The following is a 27,243-nucleotide window of genomic DNA, read 5'->3' as shown; positions in this document are numbered from 1 at the left end:
CTAAGCAATGAACGTTCTTCATCCCAGAAGAACTGTAAAAAGCCGGAGGAAAACAAAATACTTGAAATCCCCAAGAAGGAACTCTTCTGCTCCAAATGTCCGATCATGGAAGTGGCATCGCAGCTTTCGCTTTCAATTTCTGGGGCCAGCGAGTGCCCTAGGGGGCAGCCTGCAGACCGCGGCACACAGACTCCCGGTTAAATCGTCTCCCTAGAATGCGCTGCTAGTTTTTAAGCCACGCTGATTACAGTGATCAGTCGCGGTACAGCTCTATTCCTCGGACGACGATCCGAAGCGTACGGACATTCGTACTTACAAAACGCGGCGCTCGTTCGAAACGAATCCAGGACAGAGGATCTAATAACCGGCTACGTTTGAATCCTTGCATCGCGATCGTATCTATCCGCCGACCGAAGTCGGTAGTCGTTGGTTGGTCTCGCGTCTCCATCGATAATCACGCGAAATGACAGGGATCGGGATCGGGATCGGGATCGGGATCGGGATCGGGATCAGTGTCGGGGTTGGGGCTGTGGGTCGATTGCGAAAGCGAACGCGAAAAAGCGTTTCGCCGTCGGTGGATCGCGGGCCGGGTCTCGACCCAATTGCGGGCCGCGTGTAATTTTAAACCGTCCGCCACCCGAAAAAGGAGTTACCCGGCTGCTGGCTCCGTGATTACGCCAATTACCCGCAACCGGGCCGATCAATCGTTGCGAGGACCGTGCTCGCGCGCACCGGTCTTTGTTCTGTCGGATTCTGCCGCAGCTTGGCGTTGATTCTTGCCGTGTTTACGTTCTCGAGCTCCACGATTATGAATTATTTTTGCGTCGCGGCGTCGAGAGGCGACGGCGGGCTCTCGTTTTGCGGCTGGTCCCCGAGATCAGTTCGGTCCTGGCTCCGACCTCTCTCGGTCCTCGCCTCCTCAAGGAGACTCGGGTAACCCGATTAGCACCTCCGCCGCCTCCCGATGCACCGGTAGATGCAATCAGCGCATCGGAATGTTTTTTTCGAGGTGGATGCTGCTTCCCCACCTTCTCCCCGTCTTGCCGTTGCCCTCCCCCCCCCCTCTCTTCTCTTAGCCTGTTCTCCGTGTCGAAAAGGAATTTCGCGTCACGTGACCACGACACGAGAGAAACCAGTACGTAGACACACCGCGAGAACCGGCGGCTTCTCGTTACTTCTGCGAGCGAAGCTCATAAGAGCCGTCGCGACGATCGTCGTTGTAAGTTCATGAACCTTGAACCCTCCTTTAGCCCGACGACTCGTTTCCAGAGGCCCGCGTGACTGCTGATCCTCGACGGGGATGATTAGCTTTCGTTTGGAGGATTCCGCCGCCGTCTCCGCTCTTTCGCTATGGCGCTATTTCGTAGTGTTCGTCGTCTCTCCGTCTGCTAGGATCCTAGACTGTGTCCAGACGGTGCGGGAGTTTTGGTGGCCTTTTTGTTATTCCCAATGATGTTAGTCGCTGTATCGATAGTAATCACAAGTTGGTGAATGACCTGTGCTTCTGCCTCCGTAATCGTGTACTCCGACCTATGTAGGATGGTAAACCATAAGACGAATTCATTATACTTTGTTGTTTGAAGGTTATTCAAGGTCATTCGTCACTGCTCGCGGTTTGCTTCTCGCAAGTATCTTTTTGTCGACAGTTGTTCTGGGCTGTAGGATCTAGAAGATAGTTCCACTTTCTCAAAATTTCTGTCAATTAATCTTCATGTTGTTACAAGTGGTGGATTAATAAATCCTTTTCGAAAAACCACCCGAAATATCTAAATATATTAAGCAAAGAATTCGTCTCATTGAAGCCTCACGCGAGTTCAAGAGGAGAAATAAGTGTTACCCTTGCTGGCCAATTTCGAACCAATAAATTAAACTGTTCGCTTAAATCTCAACGTCGAATCTGCTGTACCCAGGACCCAGAAGGTCAATCCTCGATCCAACGCTTGAAGTCTGCAAGAGGCTCAAAGCACCGAAATCCAGCGATGTTCTTGGTACCGAAGAGAATCGCGTCTTGCGAAACCTCCGATATGGTTAAACCTTAGTTGGTAGACGGATGACTCACAGGAGGTGGAAAACAGAGATCACCGGTGCATGATCGATCCCCGGCGCGGTCTCCGTCCGTTCGGAGACAGACGGGTGGACAGAGAAAGGGAGAAGACGTGACCGCGAAAACACGAATAGCATAGGAATGTCACGAAAACAATGTCGGCCACCTGACCCTACCATCGCGGCCTGCCAACTGGCGTGTCGCGTCGTCGTCGTCGTCGTCGTCGTCGTTGTCGTCGTTGTCGTCGTCGGTTCAACTATTCCTTCCTTTCTCTCTCTTTGTTTCCTCCATTCCTCTCTCTCTCTTCTTGTTTCTCTGTCGGTCTTTCGTCCGGAGCGTCGATTACAAGTTTCCTCGAGAGTCACGGAACTGAGACCCAAGCGGCAGACCCCCGACGAGACTGCGAGATTGAGAAACGCTGTCGAAGAACGAGACGGGCCGCCTCAAGGCCGCGCCGTGGTCCCACTCCTCCCCCGCTAGCCGAGAGTCCAAGTCAAGGGCGTTCTCCCACCACCTGCCGAGTTATGAGTCGGGGAGACCCGGCAACCTTCTCTCTCTTCCTCTTCTCCTCTCTTCTCTCTCTCTCTCTCTTCCCGTCGCGGTTCCACCGCCGTCCTTGTCCCCCCTCCCCCGGGGGGCCAGGAGAGAGCCCCCCGTATGCCTCCTCGCTGCCTGACCAGCCAGCCAGCCGAAGTCTTTCTCTCCGGGCTGATCCCCGGCCGTCCCTTTCTTATTATCGGCTCTCCTCTCGTGTGTTTATCGTGTAATTTTTTTCGAATCTCTCTCCGTGCCGTTTTGCAGCCGCACCTTTTTTACCTATCGCGAACCGGGGTGCGCCACCCCCCTCGGCCAGCCCCCGTTTTTCGTCGGACCGATCGATTCTCTCCTCGTTCTTTGTCGCACCTGGCTCCGTAGATTTATCAGCCGTTTCCTCTCCTCGTTACTCTTTCTCGGAAGAGCCTCCGTCGGGATTCGGGCATGGTCCCCGGGCCACCCTTCCGCCCTCTTGCCAATCCCGTGCCCTTCCCGTTCTGCATCGCGTTCTCGTGTGGCCGGGACTTCCACTCTTTCTTCCTCGCGGCCGATCAGCCGTTTATCGCCAGAAGAAGCCGTGCCTCTCGCGATTTCGGCGGAGCTCCGCCGTCACCGAGGTCGCGTGACTCAGTTTCCTCGATGGACCACTCTATGAGTTCTGGTTAATTACACACCCTTTCCGGTTCGACTCGGAACCACGCGAAACTGTCATCTTCTGTGACCTCGTCTATCCAAACACTTCAGGGACGGGACAGTTCGGATAACGGAACGGTTCCGATCGTCTGCTGTCCTTAACTCCGCTCGGCTTTTAACCTTTTAGAGATTGTAGACTTTCTTGAGTCCAGAAGTATGATTACTAGACTGCAGATTTTATGCATTTATAACAGAATAGAGTAGATGCAATTTGAAATGGTAAAAATATTAAAAACATTTCTAAGTGCCAATGTATTATTGTTAATCTGTTAGAATTATTGAGAAAAGTAACGACGTCCTATTCAGCTTCTATTTTGTGTAATTAGCGTAAACAATTTTTGTTTTACATAAAAATCCGCAATTTATTGATTACATTACACTTGCAGAATTCGTCAAACGAATAACCTATTTTTTTAATTTGTGATTATTCGGCAAATTACGACCAAATACTGCAATAATGCTTGATAAAAATCAAAATAAATGTCTTATTGGTACCTTCATAAACAAATATAAAACAGCTACATTTAGTATTCCATAAACCTAGTGTAAGCAATATCACCGTTACTTCGCTTGTAAACTAGCTATAAAATTGTTCTTTCTCGTTTTGCTAGGTTACCACTGCTTTTTAGGACTTCTACTTTAGAACTTTTGCTTATCGAAATTGACTTGCACCGATCTGTTTTACAAGACGCAAGGCAACGGAGTCGATTACTGCAGAGCGATCAAAAGCTACGTCTTCTTAATTCGTTTACTTTCTCATTTTATTTATTTTTTAATGTAAAGGTCATTTATTCGCACCTTCATTTGATAATGAAATCACAAGAATGAATTCACAAGAATGAATCTTCAGATAAGAGTAGCTTTATCGTATGTCTTATGCGATAAATATAAAGTCAATTATGCCCGGAATCAACCCAAAAGTGTAGCTAGCTACTCTATACAATCATTAACGGCAATAACGATAAGATTGACATATTTGCAGCCAATGTTACTTTTAAATCAAGTCTCTATAAACTGTATACCCGATTTACTTATTCTCTGCGAATCAACGTAACTTTTGTTTTCGTTATCGTAAAAGTAGGCGTTTATCCGTATACACACAACTCGATAACCTTGACATAACTTTACGAACAAATATCGTAGCCGGGTTTCCTTATTTTCCAAATTAACCAGTTAAGATTATTTGACGACTATATCCATCATGGAGATGTGGCAGAATTTTGTGTTATGACGATTATATTCGTCATATATAAAATTTTGTTACAATTTGATATTTAGATGGTAATTCTAGCGAAAACCAGATTATATTCGTAAATTTTAATATGTTTAGAGATTAAGATGAAATGAAGCAAACAAATGAAAATTATAAATAATTTGAGTTGGATTTCTACTATACCCGTCATCGTTTGATTATCATGACACACGCCGGTGGGCGCTTTGCAAAGAGTTCGCTACAGTTAACTAGTTAAAGGGGAAAAATCAAACTTTATTTCGCGGGAGAATAGCATCGCCGAAAAATTTGACGAAGACTGTGTATTCAGTGGTTTTAGTTTTAAAGTCGAGAAAGAATGTATTAAAGTAGCGGTTTCAAGTTTTAATTTCAAGAAAAAAATCATCATCCTACGATGATGTTTCACGAAATTGTCACGAGTAACATTGTCATCGGTTGGTCGATTTTTATGTTTTGGAGTTCGGATAACCGACCATGAATCTGTTCGGATAGACGAGTTTCCACCGTATCCGGGTGTCCATCGATCAGTGGGCGATCTCACCGGGAAAAACGAGCGATGGCTCGTGGAGCGTAGATCGTCGGTTTGCTCAATCAATCCGCTTTTCGAGCGGGCCCGATTGCCGATATCGTCGGAGTCCGTTCGGCCGTCCGCTGGATTCTTCTCGTCCCCGGGCAACATTCTTCATCTCGGCGGAGTCCCAACGGGTTTTCGGGCATGCATGATGATCCATCATTCTTCGCGCCGTTCCAATGCCCCGTCGTCCCGTTCTTGTCCTTCGGGCCTTACGTTTTGCGCCGCGCCGCGCCGCGGCGTGGCTCGGCTCGGCTCGGCTCGGCTTGGCTTGGCGAGCCGGGCTCGCAGCTCAACTCCCGACCGAGACGAGAAATCTGGGACCCGGGACCCAGCTCTGCCAGTTCTCGGGGCCCGTGCAGCGAGTCCCAGCAGAGCCAGACTTGCCCGCGTCTTTTCGAGGCCTTTCGATATGAACCCCGGTTTCTCGTTAACCTCTCGCTGCACGCTGTTATAAAGGTACATGCGTCCTTTTTCGACCCCTCGTATTATTTTATGCGATTATTTTATTATGAGACTAGTTCACTCGTTCTTCGCGATTCTAGGCGGCTTTCTGTCGATACTCTTTTTAGTTATCCGACAGAAATCGATTTTCGTCGATGCTGTCGCTTGTGATCGAGCGCCTTTCCAAATGTCGAGCTGTTCCGCTGAAAATCCTATGCACGTATGCCTTCGAAGAAGTTGTCGATCTTGTATCGGTTGCCGCCGACTGGCGAAAAAGTTTATGCGTCGTTTTGCAGGCCGGACATCGGCACATGGTATTGTTCATTTGTTAAATAGAAGACAAGCTGGTATGTTCTGTCCTGTACAATTATAGATCAAACGATTTTATTCAACGTTATCGTCTTCGATCTCGTGCTTTCTGAACCTGTGAATGCTCCATCGGAATAAATTCGATTCCGTGCGCGTATACATTGAAGTGAAGTCTGTTAAGTCGTTGCAGTAGCATTATGCCTTGTTTCGATCGAGAGATCATTTTATAATAGCCCCGCTTGGCGTTAATTTCTTAAGCGAATGCTTATTTTACTTAAGCTTCTTCTTATTTATCTACCAGAAAATTATTCTGTTCAATGGCGTTGCAGGCTATGTTGTAATTCTTGAATTTATACTCTACCAGCTTACATTATTACGTATACTGTGTATTTCCTGCGTTACTGCAAGTTCTGTCGGGTCGTTGCTGCACATTATTTGAAACGTTCGCGCGCTCTTATAACCAGGAGATCGATCCATGGCAATTTGGTATAATCGACTGTTTAGCTAAAAGATGAATTAACTTGTTTCTTCTGTTCTCAAATGATTTTTCATGTCCTTGTTTATTAGTTAGAGAAAATTTCTGCTCAATTCGGCTTTAATGTTTCTGGTAACTGGAATTATATTCTATGACGTATACTGTCGAGTAAACTGTATCAAATTGTTGTGCGGTATACTGTTGGAAAACATTTTACAGGGGTGCCATTAATTCGTCGATGGGAAGATGAATTAACTCTACGAGTTACTAAGCTGCTTCTCGATTTTTTATTAGTTTGAGAAAGAAACCCTCTATTCAATTTTATCGCAACGCGTGCTGCGGCGTAAATCATTATGGATTAATAATCGGACGGCTGAGCTCGAGTCAATTTAGACCCAGAGCGTGAATATTACCTGACTGTACAATTTCTGGAAATTCATTTAAATTGTCACGTGTTCTTTGAGATCCATAGAATACTAACGTCTCTAGGAGTACTTTAGAAAATATATCGAGAAAAATTGGCGAATAAGATAATAAATTGTAAAATTGTAAAAATACTGAAAGAGAACGACATGTATTACAATCCTACGTAAATCATCCACTGCCAATTGCAGTCGAATCGGTTTACAGCAACCAATCGCCTACAGACACGAATCCTTTCTGAATCAATTCAATATTCGCGTAAATCTGTGTCCATTCTCCCAACAATTCCTGCCAAGGCAACGGTCAAGTCTCGTATACATTCCCCCCATGCGACACATCTACCTCTTTGCAACGAACAAATCCTTGGCTATAAAGCGATATGCTATTAAACACTAATATTAATTATTATTTAATAATTAACTACTATTGATATTAATTAATATCAGCGAACTGTGGCATATCCGATTTACTTATTTATCAGAAAAAGCATGGCACAAGCAAATGGTATAGATTGAACAAAATTATGCAATTCGAAACAATAATGCGAGGCATTATTGAAGTATTTACCGATCAGAAACTCAAGTAACGATATCTCGAAAGTAAAAGCATGTGACTTGCTGCGTTTTTTCTTGTAGCCGCAGAAAAATATAGCAGAATCGTTATAGAATCTGCATTAAAGTCTGATATTCACTATAGGTAAATTTAATGATTGGAATGAGAAGGTCTTTGCACGAATATTACACGATGGATCACCGATTCGCCGAAAGCGATCGGAGTCTTGAAAAATCCAGCGAACAGGCCGACGATATCATTGGCGGGTAGCTGAATTGAAAACCGTGGCGATCGGCAGCGTAATCGATCCTCGGATCGGCGGAACGAACGCCGGATTTGATGTTAATCGTCGCATGCTTGCGTAGCAACGAAATCCGAGCGAAACATCGGTAAAGGCCCGGCAATTACCGGCGATGCGCGCATATTTCTTCTTCTACCGGAGAGTTCGGCTCTGTTCGAGAGCTGTTCGGCTTCATTCTCTCTCTCTCTCTCTCTCTCTCATTTTCTCTGGGCATATCTCACTCTTTCTCTTTCCCTCTTTCTTTCTCAGTGTCTCTCCGTTCCTCTTGCTGACCTGTAAATTTCGGTGCACTCGTTCTTGCATCACCTCGACGGCCACACCGGGCCCCCGAGCCCCGGGACTCCATTCAAGGACACAATATTCAGAAACCGAAAGTGCGATCACGCGAAAATCTAACGTCTCACCGAACCGGTCTAACCGGATTCGGTGTGCGGCGCTGGTTAAGACGGCACAGAGCGGTATCGGTGAGCCGCGTAAACTCGTTCCTCGTCATTTTTGGCAATAACAACCTTAACGCGACCGTAGTTACGGGCCTGGCGCGCTGCGGCCGAGAGATTAGGTTCGCTTAGAACCCGAAACCCGCATCTTGCGTCCCGTCTCCCGCGATTCTGTACGCTGCCGCGACGTTTGCGATCGTTCGTGTCAGAGGTCGACTGTCGTCTTCTCGATCGTCATCGACCCTTATCTACCGCAGACTTCGCTCTTGCAACCACGTGCGAGCTTCTATTTATCTCTTTTCGTTCCTCCCCCCCCCCCCTATCACTCTATTCCTCTGTTCCTCTTATCCTACACCGCCGTTCTTCTCTCACGGTTAGATAACGCAACAACGTTGCCTGTCCGTAACACACAGCAGAGAAGCGTCGTTTCGACGTCCTTTGCGAGCATTGTCGCAAAACGACCGGTTCGATCGAACCAAAGTCTGCGGTCGCTAACACGTCCGGTGCCACAGCGGTCGTTGCTATCTGGTCATCCAAGATCGATCGTAAGTACTCGAAGGAGAATTCATAAGAGCAAGTGGTTGCTGGTGAGACACATTATAGAATCTATCGTTCGTCGATTAACTATCAGTGTTTCTTACACGAGCAAAAGATTTTTCTGCAAACGCTAAAGGTTCGTTGGAGATTGCCTAACAATCATGGATGTCGTCGTAAACAAATTTTGAATAAGGTGAAGAAGAACACGAATTGTAGAATTGAAGACACGAATTGTATGCAAATGTTTCAAGTGCAATACAGAGATTGCTAGTTAAATTCTCTTTATTTTCGATTAATTATTAATAAAACAGGATCAGATGATAGGTCGAGGCTTCTTCAAGGTCCTTGTACAGTTTCGTCGTTATTACTTGGGCTTATCAAAAGGAAAAATTTTAAAGATTGAGAGAGATCAAGTTCGGTTAATTATTTCTATGACATTTCAAAAGTCAATCGTTCAGATCCGACCATGTAATTCTTACTCTACCTTGCTGCTTTTGGCCACCAAGTTTTTCTATTAATTATCGAGTAGCTGACGAACGCGAATATTTTCATTATTAATGAGTCGCGTTATCGTTGCGAGTAAGCGAGGCCAGATTGAATTAATCGCGAGTATAATATCTGTGGGATAAGACCGTACAATTCGGCTTTGATAATGATTGAGTAGACCTCCGGCGATCTTAGAAGCTCCATTTTTCTCTCGATTCTTGGACCATCTGCTTTCGATCGTCCAGGTATTCTACGTACAGAGATATCGTACGTACCCATTTAAATTCCCTATGCTATAGTTGTTGAAACATGGCTACAGAAACTAGAAAACTCGTTAGCGGATTCCTAAAAGATTCTAGGATTCTTGGGACAATTTATATTGAACTTAGTATTTACGAAAATTGACATTGGTTTTCTCCACTGCTGTCACGCTGCGTTAAAATGCCTATATTTTTTTCGGAAAACTGGTATTATTGTGAGAAAAATAAGGTCAACGATTAATTCACTATACTTGTAACCGAGATATCGAATTCTAATAAATGAAACGACGTTCTAGAATGTTCACACTATTCTCTTTATGGGACTTAGTAGTGTTGCTGTTTGTCTTTCTTTTTTTGGATGATAGCTGCCTAAAAATTGAAGCAGGCCTGAGCGACCTAGCAGTACGATATACCTGTTTCGCATCGGAAGTGCGACAGCGAAGGGTTAAATTTATTCCAGGTATTTACGATGTATAAAAATTGACTTGAGAAAAGGGAACCCATTAATAGCAGGTTTAGAAGAAGTTTTGGGGTCTTAGGGACGTTCCAGGTTTAGTTCTAGGTATCTGAAGAAATATCAGAATCCTAACTTCGGCAATTAAACTCGACTTTAAAATATAAATGAGCGTTCGGCTGGTGTCATAGGGATAAATACCTTCCACGTGATCTTCGGTTGCAAGAGTCGATCGCAGAAAACGGAGAACACGGTTGACAGAAGGTTGTGGAAGCGTGGTAGGGTTTTAGGGAGATTTCTGGTTGGTTCGGAGAACGGGCGGGAGCCGCAGCCGGTTTCAATTTCCCTTTCTGTCGTAAGCGAGAGCCGCGCAGACTTCACGCAGACGGGCTTCGGCTTTTGTAGCCGCGACGGCGGTCGTGAAGTTGGAAAGTCAAGTGCAGTCGCATAGCTCCTCGCAGACGGCAGAGTTTCTCAAACTCGTTATGCCGGCACGCGGCCACGGGAATCGCTCGAACTTTTCGATCGATCGGCACACCGGGCCGCGGCGGGACGGCTTTGGCGCGTGTTCGCCGGTGCTGTTCTCGATGGGCATTTGTCGATTAAACTTTACTGCTCGTAGACGGATCCGATCGTTCCTCCTCGACGGTGATCGTGAAATTTTATGGGCAACACTTCGCCGATCTTAAGACTTGGAAAATATTATGATTTCGCTTTTTTCATTAGCTGCCGAGAGTCAGGCGATCCGATGTCTCTAATCGGTTTCTCGACCTGTTCTCGGAATACTTTTGTACGAAGCTTCCTGCGAGACGCTGCGGAACATCGAGTCCTATACTATTTAACCCTTTTCACTATAGTGCCAGACGCGCAATGACGATTTTGAACAGAATCTGTCACACACAGACGTTATTTGCTTATTTCGAGAAATCAGAGAAAACGAAACTTCATGAGAATCGAGAATGGATCTCTGCCAACTTCAATGCTTATTTAACAAAGAGGAAACAAATTGTACTTTCTCGACTAAAGTAATTCTTCAGTGCATACCTCGAAATCTGAGGAACCACCTTACAATAACCGTAACATTGAGGTTACAGTTAAACAGCTTCTACTAGAATTTTCATCGAACAACAATATCAGAAAAGAAGTAAAGTACTCAATGCCGATCGAAATATGTTTGGACAACTGTAAGTATGTAGTAAAAGTTGTGTCCTATTTAGAAGAGGCCAAATTGTTCAGTGAAATTATGTAGTAAAAAATGATAATGTTGAAGCCATACTGTTTAATATAAATAATCTAATTTAGAAATGACTGTATACATTACATCCATATGTAACACTACAATTTTAGTAGCTAATTGATATTAAGCAAATGCGACATTAAATAAATAAGTTAAAAAAAAAAGAATACGATGTTGCACATGTTCTCTCAACAAATATCAAACAACGATATGAAATGTTTGAAGCTCTGCGATCGGAGTTACTAAGAGGTGTAATGAGACATGTCTTATCGTTAGAATGCGCACTTTTCTGCGAAACAGAAAATGAACACATTTAAAGGATTTGATATTTCATAATCAGTGTAAAAATGTCTCCCACGTGTATTGTGTTTAATGTCGTTGTGCTTTAACACTAGATCTGCGGATCTGATATGGAGATTGTTTATAAAAGTAACAATAAGACTGATGTTAAGACTGATTTTAAACGAGCGTAATTGTAATATAGATTGCAATAATATCGTTCAGATTAATGCAATATGAATAGAAGTAGAAAATGAAGAAACTACAAAATATTTAAATCCCTGTACGACTTTCGGGACAACTTGTACATGGCGCTCTTAATCTCGAAGCTTGCTCGAGACTCAAAGAAATTAGACGGACCCGTCAAAATGTGGGCAACACAAGTTCAAGTTCGAACTCTGTAACAGGAGAACCGCTGCCGCCCCTACGAAAGTAAATGGCTTCCGCGCCCGCATGGCCAGCGGTGATTTTAATGTACGATTCCGCGTGAGTCTCCGCTCGGGATCGCGTCACAGATCGCGCGCGTATTAGTCGGAGAGCGCCGCAGCAAATAATCCAAATCGATACCGCGTAGCCAGCGTTCTGACAACCGACCATTTTGACGAGCAGAACTGGTTGCACGCGTTCGCGAATCCAGAAACGGTGAGGACGATACGCGGGGATGTTCACGAGTTTTACGACGCTCAAAATCTCTCTCGACAAGGAATCGTTTCGCGTTCCGACCAGCTTCGATCGTCTTTCGCCTAATTACAACCAACTAGGTTCAGTTTGATCTAGCCTTTCGCTCTATAAATGTTCAGCAACGTTTAATGAGATCGTTGGTTTGTCCATCCCTTGCTCGACGACTTCTTACGACCCGTTCCCATAAGGGAAACCATTTACTAGCCCAATATCGATAATAGAAAAACTAAAGCTCAAGTTTAGACTGCGGATCCTTATACATTTGTGCGCAGATTTTGATAATGCAAGCAAATTTACGAATTAACAAGCTCCAATAGCATTTTTCTTTTCCCTTTATAGTGTTAAACTTTTAGTTGACGAACGAAGCTTCTCTTTGTTTTCTTTTCTTCTTTCCCGCAGTTTGCTTAGTTCTCCTTTACTAATACATTTAGTATTTAAGTTTCTTAACACATTGTCCATCGATGAGGATTTCATGATTGTGCAATTAATAGCTGAAACTTTTCGATAAATTGATGACTCTATTTATATGCTTTCGATGGATAGAGTTAAGACTATCATTGTGCGACAACAATGGACAGATGAATTATAAAATTGTTGAGAGGTTGCAAGATTTTGAGAGTGTCAATATTCTGTCAACAGCGTAATGAAATTAGTAGATGTAGAAACGAGTATTTATTTGACTGCAGCACTGTTTAATCGATGCTCACAGTACACGTTCATACCAAACCTAATGCAACATAACATAATGAAATAATAATCTAAGGAAATTAAAGAAAATAGTTCCGCTCGAATAGTGCGGCGTCCTTGAAGAACCACGCTGAAGAAAATCGCAGCGAACGTTCAAAACGGACTGGAGAACCGATTGTACAGTTGTCGGAAGGTTTGAAGTGGAAAAGTGCCACGGCAGGAGCTCGAAGGACTGGTAGGGCTCGGAGTCGTTCGTCGCTGGATCGATCGAACAGCTCAGCGTCGCGAATAAATCCGCGTTAAACGAAAATAATGAAAACGAGATGGGGAAATGGGATAAAGAGGCCGAAGGAGCACCGTGGAGGTAAATGAGGTGTCGAGGAGTGTCTGCCGAGATTCCAGTCGCTGTCTCTTCACGGTTGTTTCTGCAGGCCGGGTTTCATAATTAAATTCCAAGGGATTGTATGCTCTCCGTGAGCTAATAAGAAATATTATAACGCGCGGAACGCGAAAGAAAAAGAGTATCGCTTCCTTGCATCTTTCTCGTTCTCTCTCTCTCTCTCTCTCTCGTCCTCCTTCTCAAGCCGGATTTCGAAAGGTGAGGCGGACTTAAAGAACGAACGGAAAAACAAGGAACGACCGACTGAAACTCGATGGACGAACCTCCTTCCCGATCTCGGAAACAGCGTGTTAATCAAGGCTAGAACAGAACGGGCAAAACAATGGGAACGATAAAACAATGAAAAATAAGGGTGTCTTTTTCGACGGCAGTCGAGGCTTTATTTGCATGTTTCGTTGTATCGAAGAAGAATGGAGGAAATGTTGAGAAATGGAAAACCGAAATCGGGTCAGGCTCGGGTTCGCGGACACACTTGTCGTGGCTACGATTAATTACGGTCCACGCGACGCATGACGTATCTTTGTACTGCCGATTAGGGAGAAGGGACTCGACTCGGTGTATAGACGGAGTTACAGGACCGCGAAAACGAAGAACAACAGGGGAAGATTTTCGAACGACAAACGAAAGATCATTAAACGAATATCGCGATAGCAACGGTCAGGGATCAATGTGTTTCATCGCGGCGATGAGCCGGAGGGTCGACGATCGATCTTAAAATTAAAAACCGAAAGAAGCGAAATGAGGAAAATACATAAGAAAAATAAGATTTTATTCAAAATTTATTGTAATCTTGCGAATTGTTTCTTCTTATATTTCTTTTTCTTTTACGTCTTTTCCTCTCGTTTTCCTTAAATTCTCTCGTATATATATAATCTTTTTTTGCTGTTCGTCATAGTATATCGAAGGCTGATTCATATGGAGGACTCGTAACCAAAACAAAGTAAAGGAACAGAATGGAACTAAAAGCCATAAAAAAAGGAAGCAGAAATCAGAAAAATCAGGGGATCACGAGGAAGAAGGTAGCTCAAAGAGGAGTCTGGTGATTGTTGCGTTTTACGCACTAGTACAAAAAAAGCAAACGCTAATTTAATAAAAGGTGAAAAACACAAAGAGGTCAGTCTTGGCTCAGTGATTCGCTGCTCTCGTGTATATTTCTAATATCGTAAAACAAAAAAAACTCATTCGCATCTGCTCTTCTTTTTTTCTTTCCCTTGTTCCCACGCTAATCGTCCTTTCGTTCTCGTCCTTTACGATTACGATCGTGCGAGTTTGTTCGTGTGTATACATATATATAATAATAATAAAAATTAATAATAATAATAATAATAATAATAATTAATAATAATAATTAATAATAATAATAATAATAATAGTAAAGATGAAGAAGAATCTGTATATATAAATAAAATAAAACGCGAGCTACGCATGCGTTGAAACGCCTAAGTACACGCGAAATTTGATTTCGCGGGGGGTACAAACAAGATGGCGGGGTTTCTGGGGTGGGGAGAGAGCTGGGCCCTTGAAAACGCACACGGACCAAAGGGGATGAGCGAAAAACGGAAGAAAACAAACGGAAGAAAACAAACGAAACGTCGACTTACTTGATCGGGGGGGCGAACACGGGAAGCATGCGGGCTAGTGGACTTCCGGTCTCTGATACGATAGCTCGCATGTTCGCCCCCGGAGACTCGCATGGTTTTCAACGCACCGCGGAACGATCCTAAGTGTACATATGCGCATCTTTAATATATTGCACCTGCATCAGCGTTCGCGTCGAAACTTTTTCCCATCCTCTCTCACTCTCTCTCTCTCTCTCTTTTTCTTTTTTAAAGCTAAATTTTGATAGCGAGATCTCTCTTGGTGTGGTGGGAGTATTTTTTCTAATTGTGGACGTGGTTATTGGTCTCTGGGAGCGCTCTGGGTTTACTACCGGAGTCGCTTAAACTTTGACGAAGGAAAACAACAAGAAACAAGAGTCAACAAGAGTCTGTTTTGCTATTTTTCTTTGTCTGCATCAGGTGTGTTCAGCTGATGGCCCTAATCGACAATAGTTTGAGTAAAGTGTGAAATTTTGGAGACTGTTGCCTCTCTTCTTCCGTGTCTTGGGGCGTGGCTAAATTAGCAGAGCCGTTAAGGCAAAAGTGTTGTGGCAGGACTTAATAGTCTATGGATCGTTGTAAACTTATGACTAAACTACGGATCTTCAGGTAAAGCCAATGTTTTCTGTATTAATTGAAAGAAATGAATGCAATTTGTGAATTTAATTCTTTCTATAAGAATTTTGACGAATAGTAAATAGTACATCGATTTTCTTCTATTAAATGAGCTCGTCGACTGATTTGAATTGTTTTTGTCGAAAATGTATAACATACGCAGTCTACTTATGACATATTCAAGTTTGAAAAACTCTAGTAATATCTACGCGACGAGAAGAGGCTTAATTTTTATTCTGTTTTCTACGAAACAGATCTACAATCTAATAATTATTTAACCAAAATGAATAACGTTGAATTGTCGAAGATCACCAAAAATTGTCTTAACAAATTGTCTTAATTGCCACTACTTTTGCATCGAACGGCTTATGTTCAGTTGCGAATCGAAACAAACGGAGCCACTAACGAAATTTCCTGTCTTAAAACACTGAAAGTGGGCGTGGTCTCTTGGCCCCCGGCTGCCCCAGAAAATAGTCTTTGTTCTCATCTTTACGGTGCGCTCCCGGAACGAGAAACCAGCAGGTGGATTGTCGTATAAATTAACAATAAAACGGAAGAACATCGTCGCGAAAGGTTTCTCGTCCGCGATTAAACGAACTAAACGGCGGGATAAGGATCGGGTGTGGACGGTAATAGTGTTCAACGCAAACATAAAACAGAAGAACGTAACTAGAGAGTATCCAAGGGGTCAAAAATATATATATATATATATATATATATATATATATATATATATATATAGAGAGAGAGAGAGAGAGAGAGAGAGAGAGGGAGAGAGAGAAAGAACGAAAGAGGGAAAGAGAGAGATCAATTCGGGGCGCGTCATCCAGTCGCGAGGCTTGTCAAGCCCTGAGTCTTGTTGGGGAACAGGCGACGAGAACGACACTAATAAAGACGGGAGGGGGCAATAATTTACATAAAATCATTAGGGCGATTATAACTTAAACCTTATCTATGATTGAGCATTCGGTGGACGACACGGATGACGCGGCCCTCACCGGGATTCTCTGTGTCTCTGAAAGCACACAACCGAATAGATTCCATAAAGGGGGGAACGTGATAAAAATTACAAAATTACAAAATTACAAAATCATAATAATAATAATATTAATAATAACAATAATAATATCAATAATAATAGTAATAATAATAATAATAATAATAAAACAAACTCGGAGAAACACAGGATCGCCTCGCAAAAACGAATGTTCCTCATCGTTCCGTTTACGTATGACGTATACCAACGGACAAGGTGGGCACGTTCCATCGCCTAGAAACGTTGCGAGCCGCGCGATCGATTGATCTATCGATCCATCGATCTATTCACCGATTGAGCACACAAACCGAGGCACGTCTGCCATCCGTATCAATCGAAAGTGCAACAAGCGATAAATAGAAAATAGAAGAATCGATGAAAAAGAAAAAAAATATATATATATATAACAATAAATGCATCGGTAGTCGTTGAATAAGAAAGAATAGTCGGTTTAACAAGTTAGTTGGAAGTGCGTTCGGACGACGTCTGACAATCGCGAAATAGTTATTCGATCGACGCTGCTGAACGCACATTGTGTGTGTATCCCTTTTTCCTCTTGGCTTTTTATTCCTCTCTTTCGAACCCCTTACCATCGTCCACGATCTATGCATCCTCGATCGTCGATCGCGATAAATCGCTCGAGAAAAGTTGAACGACCGGTAACAACGGGCCGAGAGACGATCCACGCGTCAGCTTAAATGTTAATCGTTAATCTCTCTCGCCTTCTTTCTTTCCCTATCTTTTCGCGCTGTACACAATTACAATAGAAAAATTGCTTCTTATAAATAAAATGTATGATAACATCGTATACATCCGACACGGCTCATTCGGATCGTCCCGCGAGTCCTTCGTGATTTCTGCGATCCTTCATCGTTTCAGGGCGAAGTGTCATATGATCTTTCCTCTAATTAGGAGTTCGTAAGTCCCGACTAATTTACTTTTAACGCCTGTCAATTTATTTTCAATCTTCGTACGTTCTTCTATGTATGTATGTTGTTCATATTTTTTTTCTATATTTTCCTCGAGTTTTGTATGGATTAAATGAAGATCTATCTGCTGTGATCTTTTCGGTTCCTTAGGAATTTTTCTATTTTTATGCTGCTTTATTGACACCCGTACGACAAGTGATTTTGATTACTTTATACTAAATATGGTTACCAGTCGATCTTCTTTTACACATTTCGACACTCGTTTCTTTGAGATCAAAGTAGGTCTTCCTATCGAATCTAGCCGGACCGTCGAATTTATCCATAAAAATTGACGCGTAAAATGTGAAACAGTTGGACAAAAGACAAAGTACTTTTACACCTGTTCCCCAATGTGATCACAAAGGTTCCGAATACTTCGAGATCGTACGAGTTTTGAAGAATCAGAAATGAATGGTTAAAGACAGACAAAGAAGAAGTCCGCGCCCCCCACCCCGAAGATTTGTTTTCCATCCGCTTTTCGAAAACTGTTCGCCTAATTTTCGTCTCCGACTCGGTATCACAGTGCGCCCAACCGTTTTCCCCGGACCTAGAAATGTTCGTTTGTGTTTTCGTGCGTGCGTTGTCGATCGAAATGGCACCACAGAAGGTTCTGACGTCGTCTGACCACCCGAAACCAGTTCTCGCGGCGGTTCGCAACGAGTTCCGGCGGGCCGGAGCACGTTCTCTACACACACGGAACATAAAAAGTAAAAAATATATATATACCATGTATATATAAAATGCGTCCCCGTCGAAGTTCGTGCCAGCTGATCTGGCAGATGCATTTCGTGGTCGCTCGTTTAGCGATCTACTCGCAAAATCTATAAAACATACGATGTATATATGTATACAAACATGTAAAAGACCGTCCAGTGTTCGCGTATATAAATATATACATATCAAAACGAGAAAAGAAGGATCGATTAAAGAGTTCAGAGAAAAAAAACCAAATCCGATATCTCTGGTTCTCGTTTTCCGCGCCGGCACGCTATAAATACAGTCTATCGTGTTCCATAGTATGCGCTTCGTACGCATTATAATTGTATATATCACACGGTCGGTTTCATGACTGCGAGATTAGAGTATTATAACAAGCATAATATAAGCTCTACGTAGTCGATGAACTTTAAAGGAAAAAAAAACAAAAAAGAAAAACATGTATAACGAAAGAACCGTAGTAAGTCCGTTCAGATGGGAAAGGAGACAAAACCGTGGCGAAAACGACTCCAACAATGTCGAACATGTTGAAGCATCGTGTCTATGTATATGCGTGTGTATGATAAAGTATCGTCTCGACTATATAAAACGAAAGAAAACATACAACAATGGATAAGAAACTCTATAAAAAAATGAAGTCGTAGGAAGAACCACTGCACCGCATACGAAAATCTCTCTCTCTCTCTCTCTCTCTTTCTTTCACTCTTATTCGCAGAGAAACTTAATCGTAACCAATAATCAATAGAGATAATAGCAATAATCATAACTATAATATAATATAATAGAATATCATAATATAATATAATAAAAATATAATATAATAATGTAATATAATATAATAATAATATGATATGAGATAATATATCGACGAGCTGGAACAATAAACAAGATTCGTATCTACACGTTCTTTACAACATGACTTGTTCCCTTTCCTCTCGCCTTCCCGGTGAAAGCAACGCGCGGCAAAGTCGTGTTGTCGTCGGACAACAATTAAAATGCCGCGGAATCGAAGCAACTCGTTCGACGAAAGGGTATCCAATTACCCTTTTGATCTTCCCCAGAAATCGTTCCGCTCGAAACGTCATTGGAAAAATTAACTTTGGCGTTCGGGGAATATAATTGCGTCGCCCGGGGCGATCGGAGCGTTAAACAGCGTTTCAGTTTCGAATTGAATCACGTTCGCCTTTTCCGCGGCTGAAAGGACAGTCGCGAGAGGACGTTCCGCGCGGGAACACCCGCTTTATCAATTCGCAGACGATTCGCAGGGTGAATCCTGTCGTGAGACCGTTATCCTTGCGATCTTCGTGCCGCGGTTTGGAAGATTCCGCTGTAAACGCCCGGATATTTCCTTACGTCATAGTCGTTGCCACACACGCGACTTTCGCATAATTTTTCGTCGCCGATCCACGAATTCGACCGGAATCGTATTATGCTCGGCAATACTATGCGGGGCGGTCCGCGGGTGAACACTGAATCGCGCGGAAAGACACGTCGGATCAAAGAAAGAGGACCTTTGTTTCGCGCCGTTACGAGATTAAAACATTCCTCGCGTACCTGCATGGGCCCGGACCGACGATACAGGTATGCGCGTAACAGGAAACTGGATCGTTGCGTGACCGGTGCCCCGCGGAAACTCTTCGGGGATTCGTATACTGCTGCCGCGATTCAAGCGTAATTCGGTAGGCGAGCTTCGCGGGGACGTTTTTTCGACGAATGATTGTCTGTGTTGTACGCGCCGCGATTATTGGTCGACTAATGGCCTCGGTCCGTTGTTCCCTCGACGACGGAAGGGTTTCATTACTGTTTGCCGGATCGGTCGTCGTGGAAATGCAGCCGAGATTATTCCACGCGGGGCTGAGTTAATTGTTGGAGACTAACACGCTGATCCTGTCGAGCGCTAAAAACGTGCTACGAACCAAATCTGTTTAGACTTTCCGCCATTTTGATCGCGATTAGTAGACCGCGGATCTTACGCGTTCGTGACGAAAGTGGATGGGTGAAGTAATTAAAACAGTAATAACATCAGAAGGATTTGAAATTTGAACGTTATAAATTATTTGGTAAAATTAACGCATTATCTGCGGGTCACAGATCGATCTTTACTCCGCCTAATGAAGGAAAATCAGTGAACTTTGAAAACATTAGATTTTTAGGAAACATTTAATATTTGCAAAACTGACAATAAATTTGTTGTAACAAATATGTAACGAAGTTAAAAACAATGAAATTTTTTGAAAAGATATTAATACCTCTCCCATACATAATGTATTAACGAGGCGAGAAATCTATTTTTCTGTAATTACCGTATTTTGAAGCTGAATTTAGAAGAATCCTTTCTTTTCACCGTAAAAATCTGCACTGTGGTATCTATTTTGCAAAGACCAGAACAACGTGATGCCATCGATCGACGATTGTCGTCCATGACAGAACTCGATCAGGAATCGTCTGAACAACAGCGATACGGATATCATTGTAGTCTCCGACTAGCGATACCTTTCGGAGCGCTGCAGTTGAAAAGTTATTTCGCCCTTGTCGCGCGATCGATTAGTGGGGACAGAAACGCGATGCTACGGAGGTAATAACGTAGAACTAGAGAAACATTGACTTTTGCGTCCGCCGAGCGGCAAAGAAAGAAGAAAAGGAACAAAAATGAAGAAAATCTACAGCGTCGACGAACGAGTACCTCGTCTCGACGATCACATCGCCGTCGTCGGGCCGTTCTCGCGGTTTCCGGCGCACCTGCACGTCTTCCACCTTTTCCCCACCCTCTTTTCTCCCTTATATTGATTTTTTTTTCGTTCGCGCGCGGTTCCGCGAACGCGATATAAGTAAAATCTCTGATTAATTAAATAGTGAGTTGATTAACGTGACGCCTGACGACACGATCACCCGATCCTCCTCTCTCTCTCTCTCTCTCTCTCTCTCTCACTTTTCTCAATCTTCGTGCACAAACCCCCTGCTCCCTTCGGTTTCGTCGTTTTCGTTTTTCTCCCACCCCCTTAGCCGCCCTCTTCCTCGCTCATCTTTACTATTTCTCCTTCTCCCTCCCCGCCTCCTTTCGTACTGTATCAGAGTATCGATAATTGCAGTTCTGAATATAATTATTAATTAATATACCTTCCTAAAATACGGTCAAATTACTGCCGCGAGCAGCAATTCCGAGGCACTACGAACAGGCCACAGAGAATATGGCCGCACAATTATTTCATCTTCAGATCATCTCTGTGTGTTTTCTAATTATACATTAAAAGACTAACTGTAGAACGCCTAATATACGTATAATCGTAATTATCAATATGTATACATATATATAATAATTCTTAATATGCATAATATATATATATAGTATATGCACGTATATACGTATACATATATTCATGCATCTGGTCTATAGGTATAGATTCATCAATATATATATAATATATAATATATATGTATATATTATATATATATATATAATGTACAATAATTAGAGAGATCACACGTCTTAATATAGAAATTTAAAAGACTATTCTCTAGTACGTTGAAATTTTCCTCGTATCATTCTCCTCCTCCTTGCGCTCGTCTCGTTTAAGTATTGCCACGAAATATATATATCCTCCTTATCGTCTTCCTCTTCCTTTTCCTACTCCTCCCTCAAACTCTCCCTCTCTCTCTCTCTCTTTTTTTCCTGTCGTTCGTAATTCTTCAGCTGCGATGATAATGTTCATTGTAATTATTACTCGTTATTATTCAAGAATCAGCGGACTCCGAAATGAGGGTCCTCCGTTAAAAGTCTTCTTCTCTTCCCACAGCTCTCCACCGTCGGTCCCTCTGGCCGCACGCGCCCCTCCCATCTCAAGCGCGCGTTCCGCCCGCGTTGGTTCTCTCTTCCTCAGTTTCATTGAGCTACTATTTATCGACTATAACCCTACGTGTTTTACTGCTATTACTCTACGGTGTCTCAGCCTTCTTCCATGTTACCTCCTTCTAGGTTCTCCTCGTGTTTTCTTTTGTGTCTCGCGCGCTTACCTTATATAGATCATTTACGTATCAGCACCAATCTGATTTTAAAACCGATTCAAAATATCATCATTATAGTTAATAGAATAATATATATAACCTGTCGTATAAATATACATTCAAATATTACTATAGTATACAAGAGTCGTAACGTCCCGGCGCGGCGCGCAGAAATCCTCCCGTCCCTCCCTTAAATATCGGCGTTGTCGACTTGTCGTACAGAAAGCTATGGCTCAGCACACGGCCCTCAGCCGGCGCGCTCGGCTCGTCCTCGTAAATCCCTGCCTAATCTCTCCTCTCCTTCTTCCTCTTCTGCCTCTCCTCATCCCCCCCTTCGTTATTCTACCCCCGAACCGTCCCACTCTTCTTTCTTTTCCTCGGCGTCCTCCTGCTTCTTCTTCTTCTTCTCGTTCTCTCTCCGCCGTCTCTCCCTCCATCATTCTTTCTTGCATCTTACAGCGATCCTGCCCACTCGCGTATCCTCTCTCTTCATCCTTCGAACCCTGTGCACGCGCGAGCACTCGCCTCTACCTTTCACACGCGTTCACGCATACATCGCACTCACTCTCCGATACACTATCCCACACTCTCTCGTCCTCTCTCTCTCTCTCTCTCTCTTTCTCTCATTCTTTTTCGTTCATTCTCCGGCCGTTCTTTTTCACGGCGTCTCAGATTTTTGTTTCATTTGCTTGTTTGTTTGTTCGCCAGAGCGAACGGCTTTACATATTTACAGGCATTCTTCTCGTGGTCGTGTGTTCACCTCCCATCTCGAGCTAACGTATCTTTCACCCATTTCTGTTGTCTTCCTCTTCGTCTTCGTTCTCACGTCATCCTCTTTCTTTAAACATAGGCAAGTTAAATATCGTATCACAATCGTTTGTTAACTCTTCTTCGTTTCCCTTCCTCTCTCTCTCTCTCTCTCTCTCTCTCTTCCCGAACCTCTTGAACCCTCTCGAACCGCTGCGTGCAACGTTCATCGATATCCTCGGACGGCCTGCCTGCCCGGAATCACCAAAATTCTTTTTCTCTCTCTTTCTTACTCTTTCTCTCTCACTCTCTCATTCATTTACTCGCACTCTCTCGTTCTCTATCTATCTCTCTCTCTCGTTCTCTCTCTCTCTCTCTCTCTCTTCCTTTTCTGTTTCGAGCTACTCGCTCGTTCCACGGAAATAAACGCGAGTAGGTACGCGCCGTACCTTTGTTGTGTAATCTATTGTTTATATATATAAAAAATACGTGTATGGGAGAATAGACGAGACTCTTCGTTGGTTGATACGCACCTGTCCGGCGCCGATCCACAGCTCGACGGCGCACCGCGTCGGCCATGGTCAAGGTCCGACACACCCCTGGGATCCCCGCGTCGCTCCTCGTCCGTCTTCTCGCGCAACCACGCGCGGCACGCTGGATCACGCTCGTTAATCGTTTTCTCTATTGCGGTCCTAGCGAGCCTGCCCGGACGGGAACCGATCTCGGTCGCTCGATCTTTCGGTCTTCACGGCACTGTCCTCGTTACTAGCTTCCTCGCCCAAACCTGCAGGCTACACTGTCTACGTTTTTCCTGAGGGATGTTCTTTAAGCGATCTTTATGTAACGGTTTCGAAACGCTTGGGGAAACGATCTACAAGTACCTGTGCTTGGGGTTTTGCAATTTCAAGGGGCAATCGCTTCTACTACGTAAATATTTATTGGGTCCAGTCATAAATAACTTGGACGATGCAGCTATTTAGAATCTATTGTTTGTATGTGCCCGCTATGAGTCACCGGACAGTGGAGAAGAGAGAAATAAAATAAATGTGCGATAGAAAACGAAAGTTATTTTTGACACGATTTAATAGACTGTGCATTCGTCTTCTTCGAGAAGAATATTTACTCTATTCTGCGGGTAGTTTGAAATTTTTGTATATAAGAGACACAATGTTTCATTCCACTGTATGCAAAAAAATGAGAAGCTTGGTTACATTATTTCAATTCCGGTCGAACGAATATCCAAAGACTAAAACAATGTTTTCAAACAACGTGCAGAAACTAGATAGTGGATTATACGAGATCGTTCGAAGAGATCGAAAATGCCGTGTTCCCCTTGAGCCGCAAAACAAGAAACTAAAAGTATCTACGTAAGCGATCAGCGAGGAAGTAAGCCTCGCCGAAGCTACGAAACGATAAAGTGTCCAAACGAATCAGCAGAGTTACATAAAAATCGGGGAGTATCACTTACCGAACATCCTTACAATCACTGGTCCTACATCATCGTCTATCTAAAGCAACCGGCCCTAGAGACCGAGCGTCCGTGTGTCGGCGTCGTACGCGCCGCGGCAACGTATCAACTGGTTTCGTAACACGGTAGAGTATTAATCATTAGGTAACAACAAGAAGATAAAACATCGTGCGGTGTCTCTATTGGGGGTTGATCCAGCGAGCCGTCGGTTGCGCGGATACAACGAGAGACCGGCAGGAGGGGCGGGTCAGCGCGGGAACGGTGTCGAGACCCCGTTCTTCCGGTAGGATTATTGCACATATTCGAATCCGAGGGCACGAAGATCGTCGAACGAAAAATCGAAAATGAAAAAGTGTTGCGCCGAGGAGAACGCGTTTGGCCGTCGAGCCCGGGACTAACTGGCGCGTTGGATGGCAAGCTCACCGCGGAAACGAAAAGAAAGAGCCTAGTAAATGCACGATAAATGTCACGGGTAGTGTTGCTGGATCGGCTGCTGGCTGGTGGTGGTGCATCGGTGGGCGGCGGCGGCTGCGGCGGCGACGGTGGAGGCGGCGCCGGCGTCGGCCTGCAGCGCGTGACCGAAGCATCGCTGAAACCTCAGCGGAATTCCTGCTTGCTAGTAGGCGGCAGGATGGACGGTTAGTCACTGGGGCGGCAGACCTGTCGGTGGCTTGAACTCGCCGGCGACGGACACGCCGTTCGCCTGTCCGGGGAACTGGGCCGTCGAGACCGGCGGCTGGTGGTTGAACGCCGGCGCGTAGCACTGCGGGAAGTAGAGCTCCGGCTTGACGACGGTGGGCGTGAGGCCCCTGGGTACCGGGACGGGCCCGAGGCCCGCCGGCGTACCCGGCGGCTTGGTGTCACTGCTCGAGTTCCGGCGCACTTTGGCCGCGTGCGGGTTCATGTGGTTGTCGATGTGTTTCTTGACCTCGGGCTCGGTGGCGAACCGCCGCCTGCAGTTCGGCATCGGACAGCAGAACGGCCGGTCGCCCTGATGGGTGCGCGTGTGCTGGTCCAGGATCGCCTTCTGACGGAAGTCCTTGCCGCACTGCTGGCACTTGTACGGCTTCTCACCGGTGTGGATGCGCAGATGCTGGTTCAGGATCGTGCGCTGCCGGAAGTTCCGGCCGCAGTAGACGCAGCCGTACGGCTTCTCATTCGTGTGGATGCGTAGGTGCTGGGTCAAGTGGGACTGCTGCCTGAACCTCTTGCCGCACTCTGGGCACGGGTACGGCCTCGACTCGATGTGTATGCAGCCGTGCTGCAGCAACGTCGACTTCTGCTTGAACTCCTTCTGGCAGATCGGGCAGCGGACGTACAGTGGCATCCCCGCGGAGCGGCCGTGCTGTATCACGTCCGGCAAACAGCTCTTGCTACCGCCCTGCTGCTTGATGTACTGCAGGGCCCCGAAGCTGCCCGTCCCGCTCGCACCGAACACCGCGTGGTTACCGCCCTTAGGGTCCTTGAAGTACGCCGGGTACTGGATCGAGTTCGCGTCCGGCGCCGGGCTGAACGCGCCCGACTGCGTGTCCGTGTCGCCGAACGTCGACGCCACCTCCTCCTTGCCCTCCTCCGGCGGGAACGGCACGTCCTGCGGCCACAGTGTCGGCGTCATACCGTTCTTGAAGATCAGATGCGGGCTCACGTCTGAAACAGACATACCAGACACGGTTCATCCTCGGCTGAACGCCGTCACCGGGATCTCAGGAGGAGACTCTGATTCTGTTAGTCGGCCGAAGGCTGCGCGGTCGCGAGACTTTACCCTATGAACCGCGGGGACGCTGACTTGGACGCCGTTTCAAGTCGGAGGGTCGCTCCTGAAATCGTCGAGGTGCTTTTTAAACTTTTGGACTTCGACCTTCGTCAGTGCAGAACACCGACGCTTTGATCTGGTGACTATGTGATGTAGTGTCTTTAGCGTTAACCAATATGTTTCCGCAAGTGGAATATTCCTAATGATTTTAACTATCTCAGATCCCGGAATAATCCGCATGGTTGCACTTGAGCATAATTTCGTTGCGATACTTCACCTTATGTGGTGATGATTAAATAATGTAATAACTGGATAACTGATCTAATGCATTTACAAGTAAAATCACTAGGCTAGATATTGTAAAATGAAATCAGTTGACAAATTTTTAAATACTATCATATTTTTGTTCAATTTGCTAAATTGATTAACAGAGAAAATACGTTGATACGAAAATTAGGATTATTTATACGGCACCTAAGAATCCTTCCTTGTCAGACCAGTTAAACGATCGAAGATTTTTCAGAATATCTGGAAGGTCACCGCGACGAGCACCTCGAAGAGTTCGTCGAAAGAGAACAGTGCGGGCCGGGTCTGTCAGTCAGCGTCCGAAGTTAGCCGGCTCCGTTTGCCGGTCGGAACCGGATGTTAATCAAGCGAGAGAGACCGCGAGAGAGCGAATCGCGATCGCTAACGAGGTTTTTACACGCGGCCTGGTTCATCATCCGAGAGATCCACCTCCTCGACCTTCACGAAAGGACGCGTTTAATGGGAAGACTACGTAGGAGTTAGGTGACGTTAGCAGCAGCAGCAGCAACCAGAATAGAGATTGTATATTAATATCGTGATGAGTTCCGTATGCAACGAAGAGCGGACTGGTTGGACCGAGAGCAGAGAGTGGAGGAGAGGATACGGATAGGGGTCGAACGGGACGGACCGTGAGAGAGAGAGCGAGAGAGAGAGAGAGAGAGAGCGAGAGAGAGACGTACGGAGGGAGGCTCCTCTATCTCACAGCTATCTCTATCACCAGCGATCTCTCGCGTCCAGCTCAACCCGATACTTCGGTTGGCCTTGGCGGATTGAATCCTTATCATTTTTCCTTTATCGATCTATGAAATGCATGAACGAGCAAAGACAGACGAGCATGTTGTCGTCTGCGTGTTGCGGATCGAGGCTGGGACAAAGCGGAAACTAAAATGGATTTTGTATAGAGAAAGGGGAGATGAGAGAGGGGATGACTGTTAGTATCGAAAGTCTGCTCAAAGAGAAGGGGTGACGAACAGACAGACCAATCCTATGCGTGCATT

General features: G+C 44.8%; 1 protein-coding gene across 1 annotated transcript in view; it reads right to left on the bottom strand.

Moving 5' to 3' along the window:
* Positions 1-16,330: 16,330 nt before the first annotated feature.
* LOC144471080 (uncharacterized) overlaps positions 16,331-27,243 on the bottom strand; it is an 80,028-nt gene continuing 69,115 nt past the window's right edge. Inside the window, exon 3 of the mRNA XM_078182796.1 lies at positions 16,331-25,833. Coding sequence (XP_078038922.1) covers positions 24,830-25,833 — 1,004 coding nt within the window. The 3' untranslated portion in view covers positions 16,331-24,829. The remainder of the gene's footprint in view (positions 25,834-27,243) is intronic.

This window comes from Augochlora pura, chromosome 6 (genome assembly GCF_028453695.1).
Source record: "Augochlora pura isolate Apur16 chromosome 6, APUR_v2.2.1, whole genome shotgun sequence".
In the NCBI taxonomy this organism is placed as follows: Eukaryota; Metazoa; Arthropoda; class Insecta; order Hymenoptera; family Halictidae; genus Augochlora; species Augochlora pura.
This window is presented reverse-complemented; position numbering and strand designations above follow the sequence as displayed.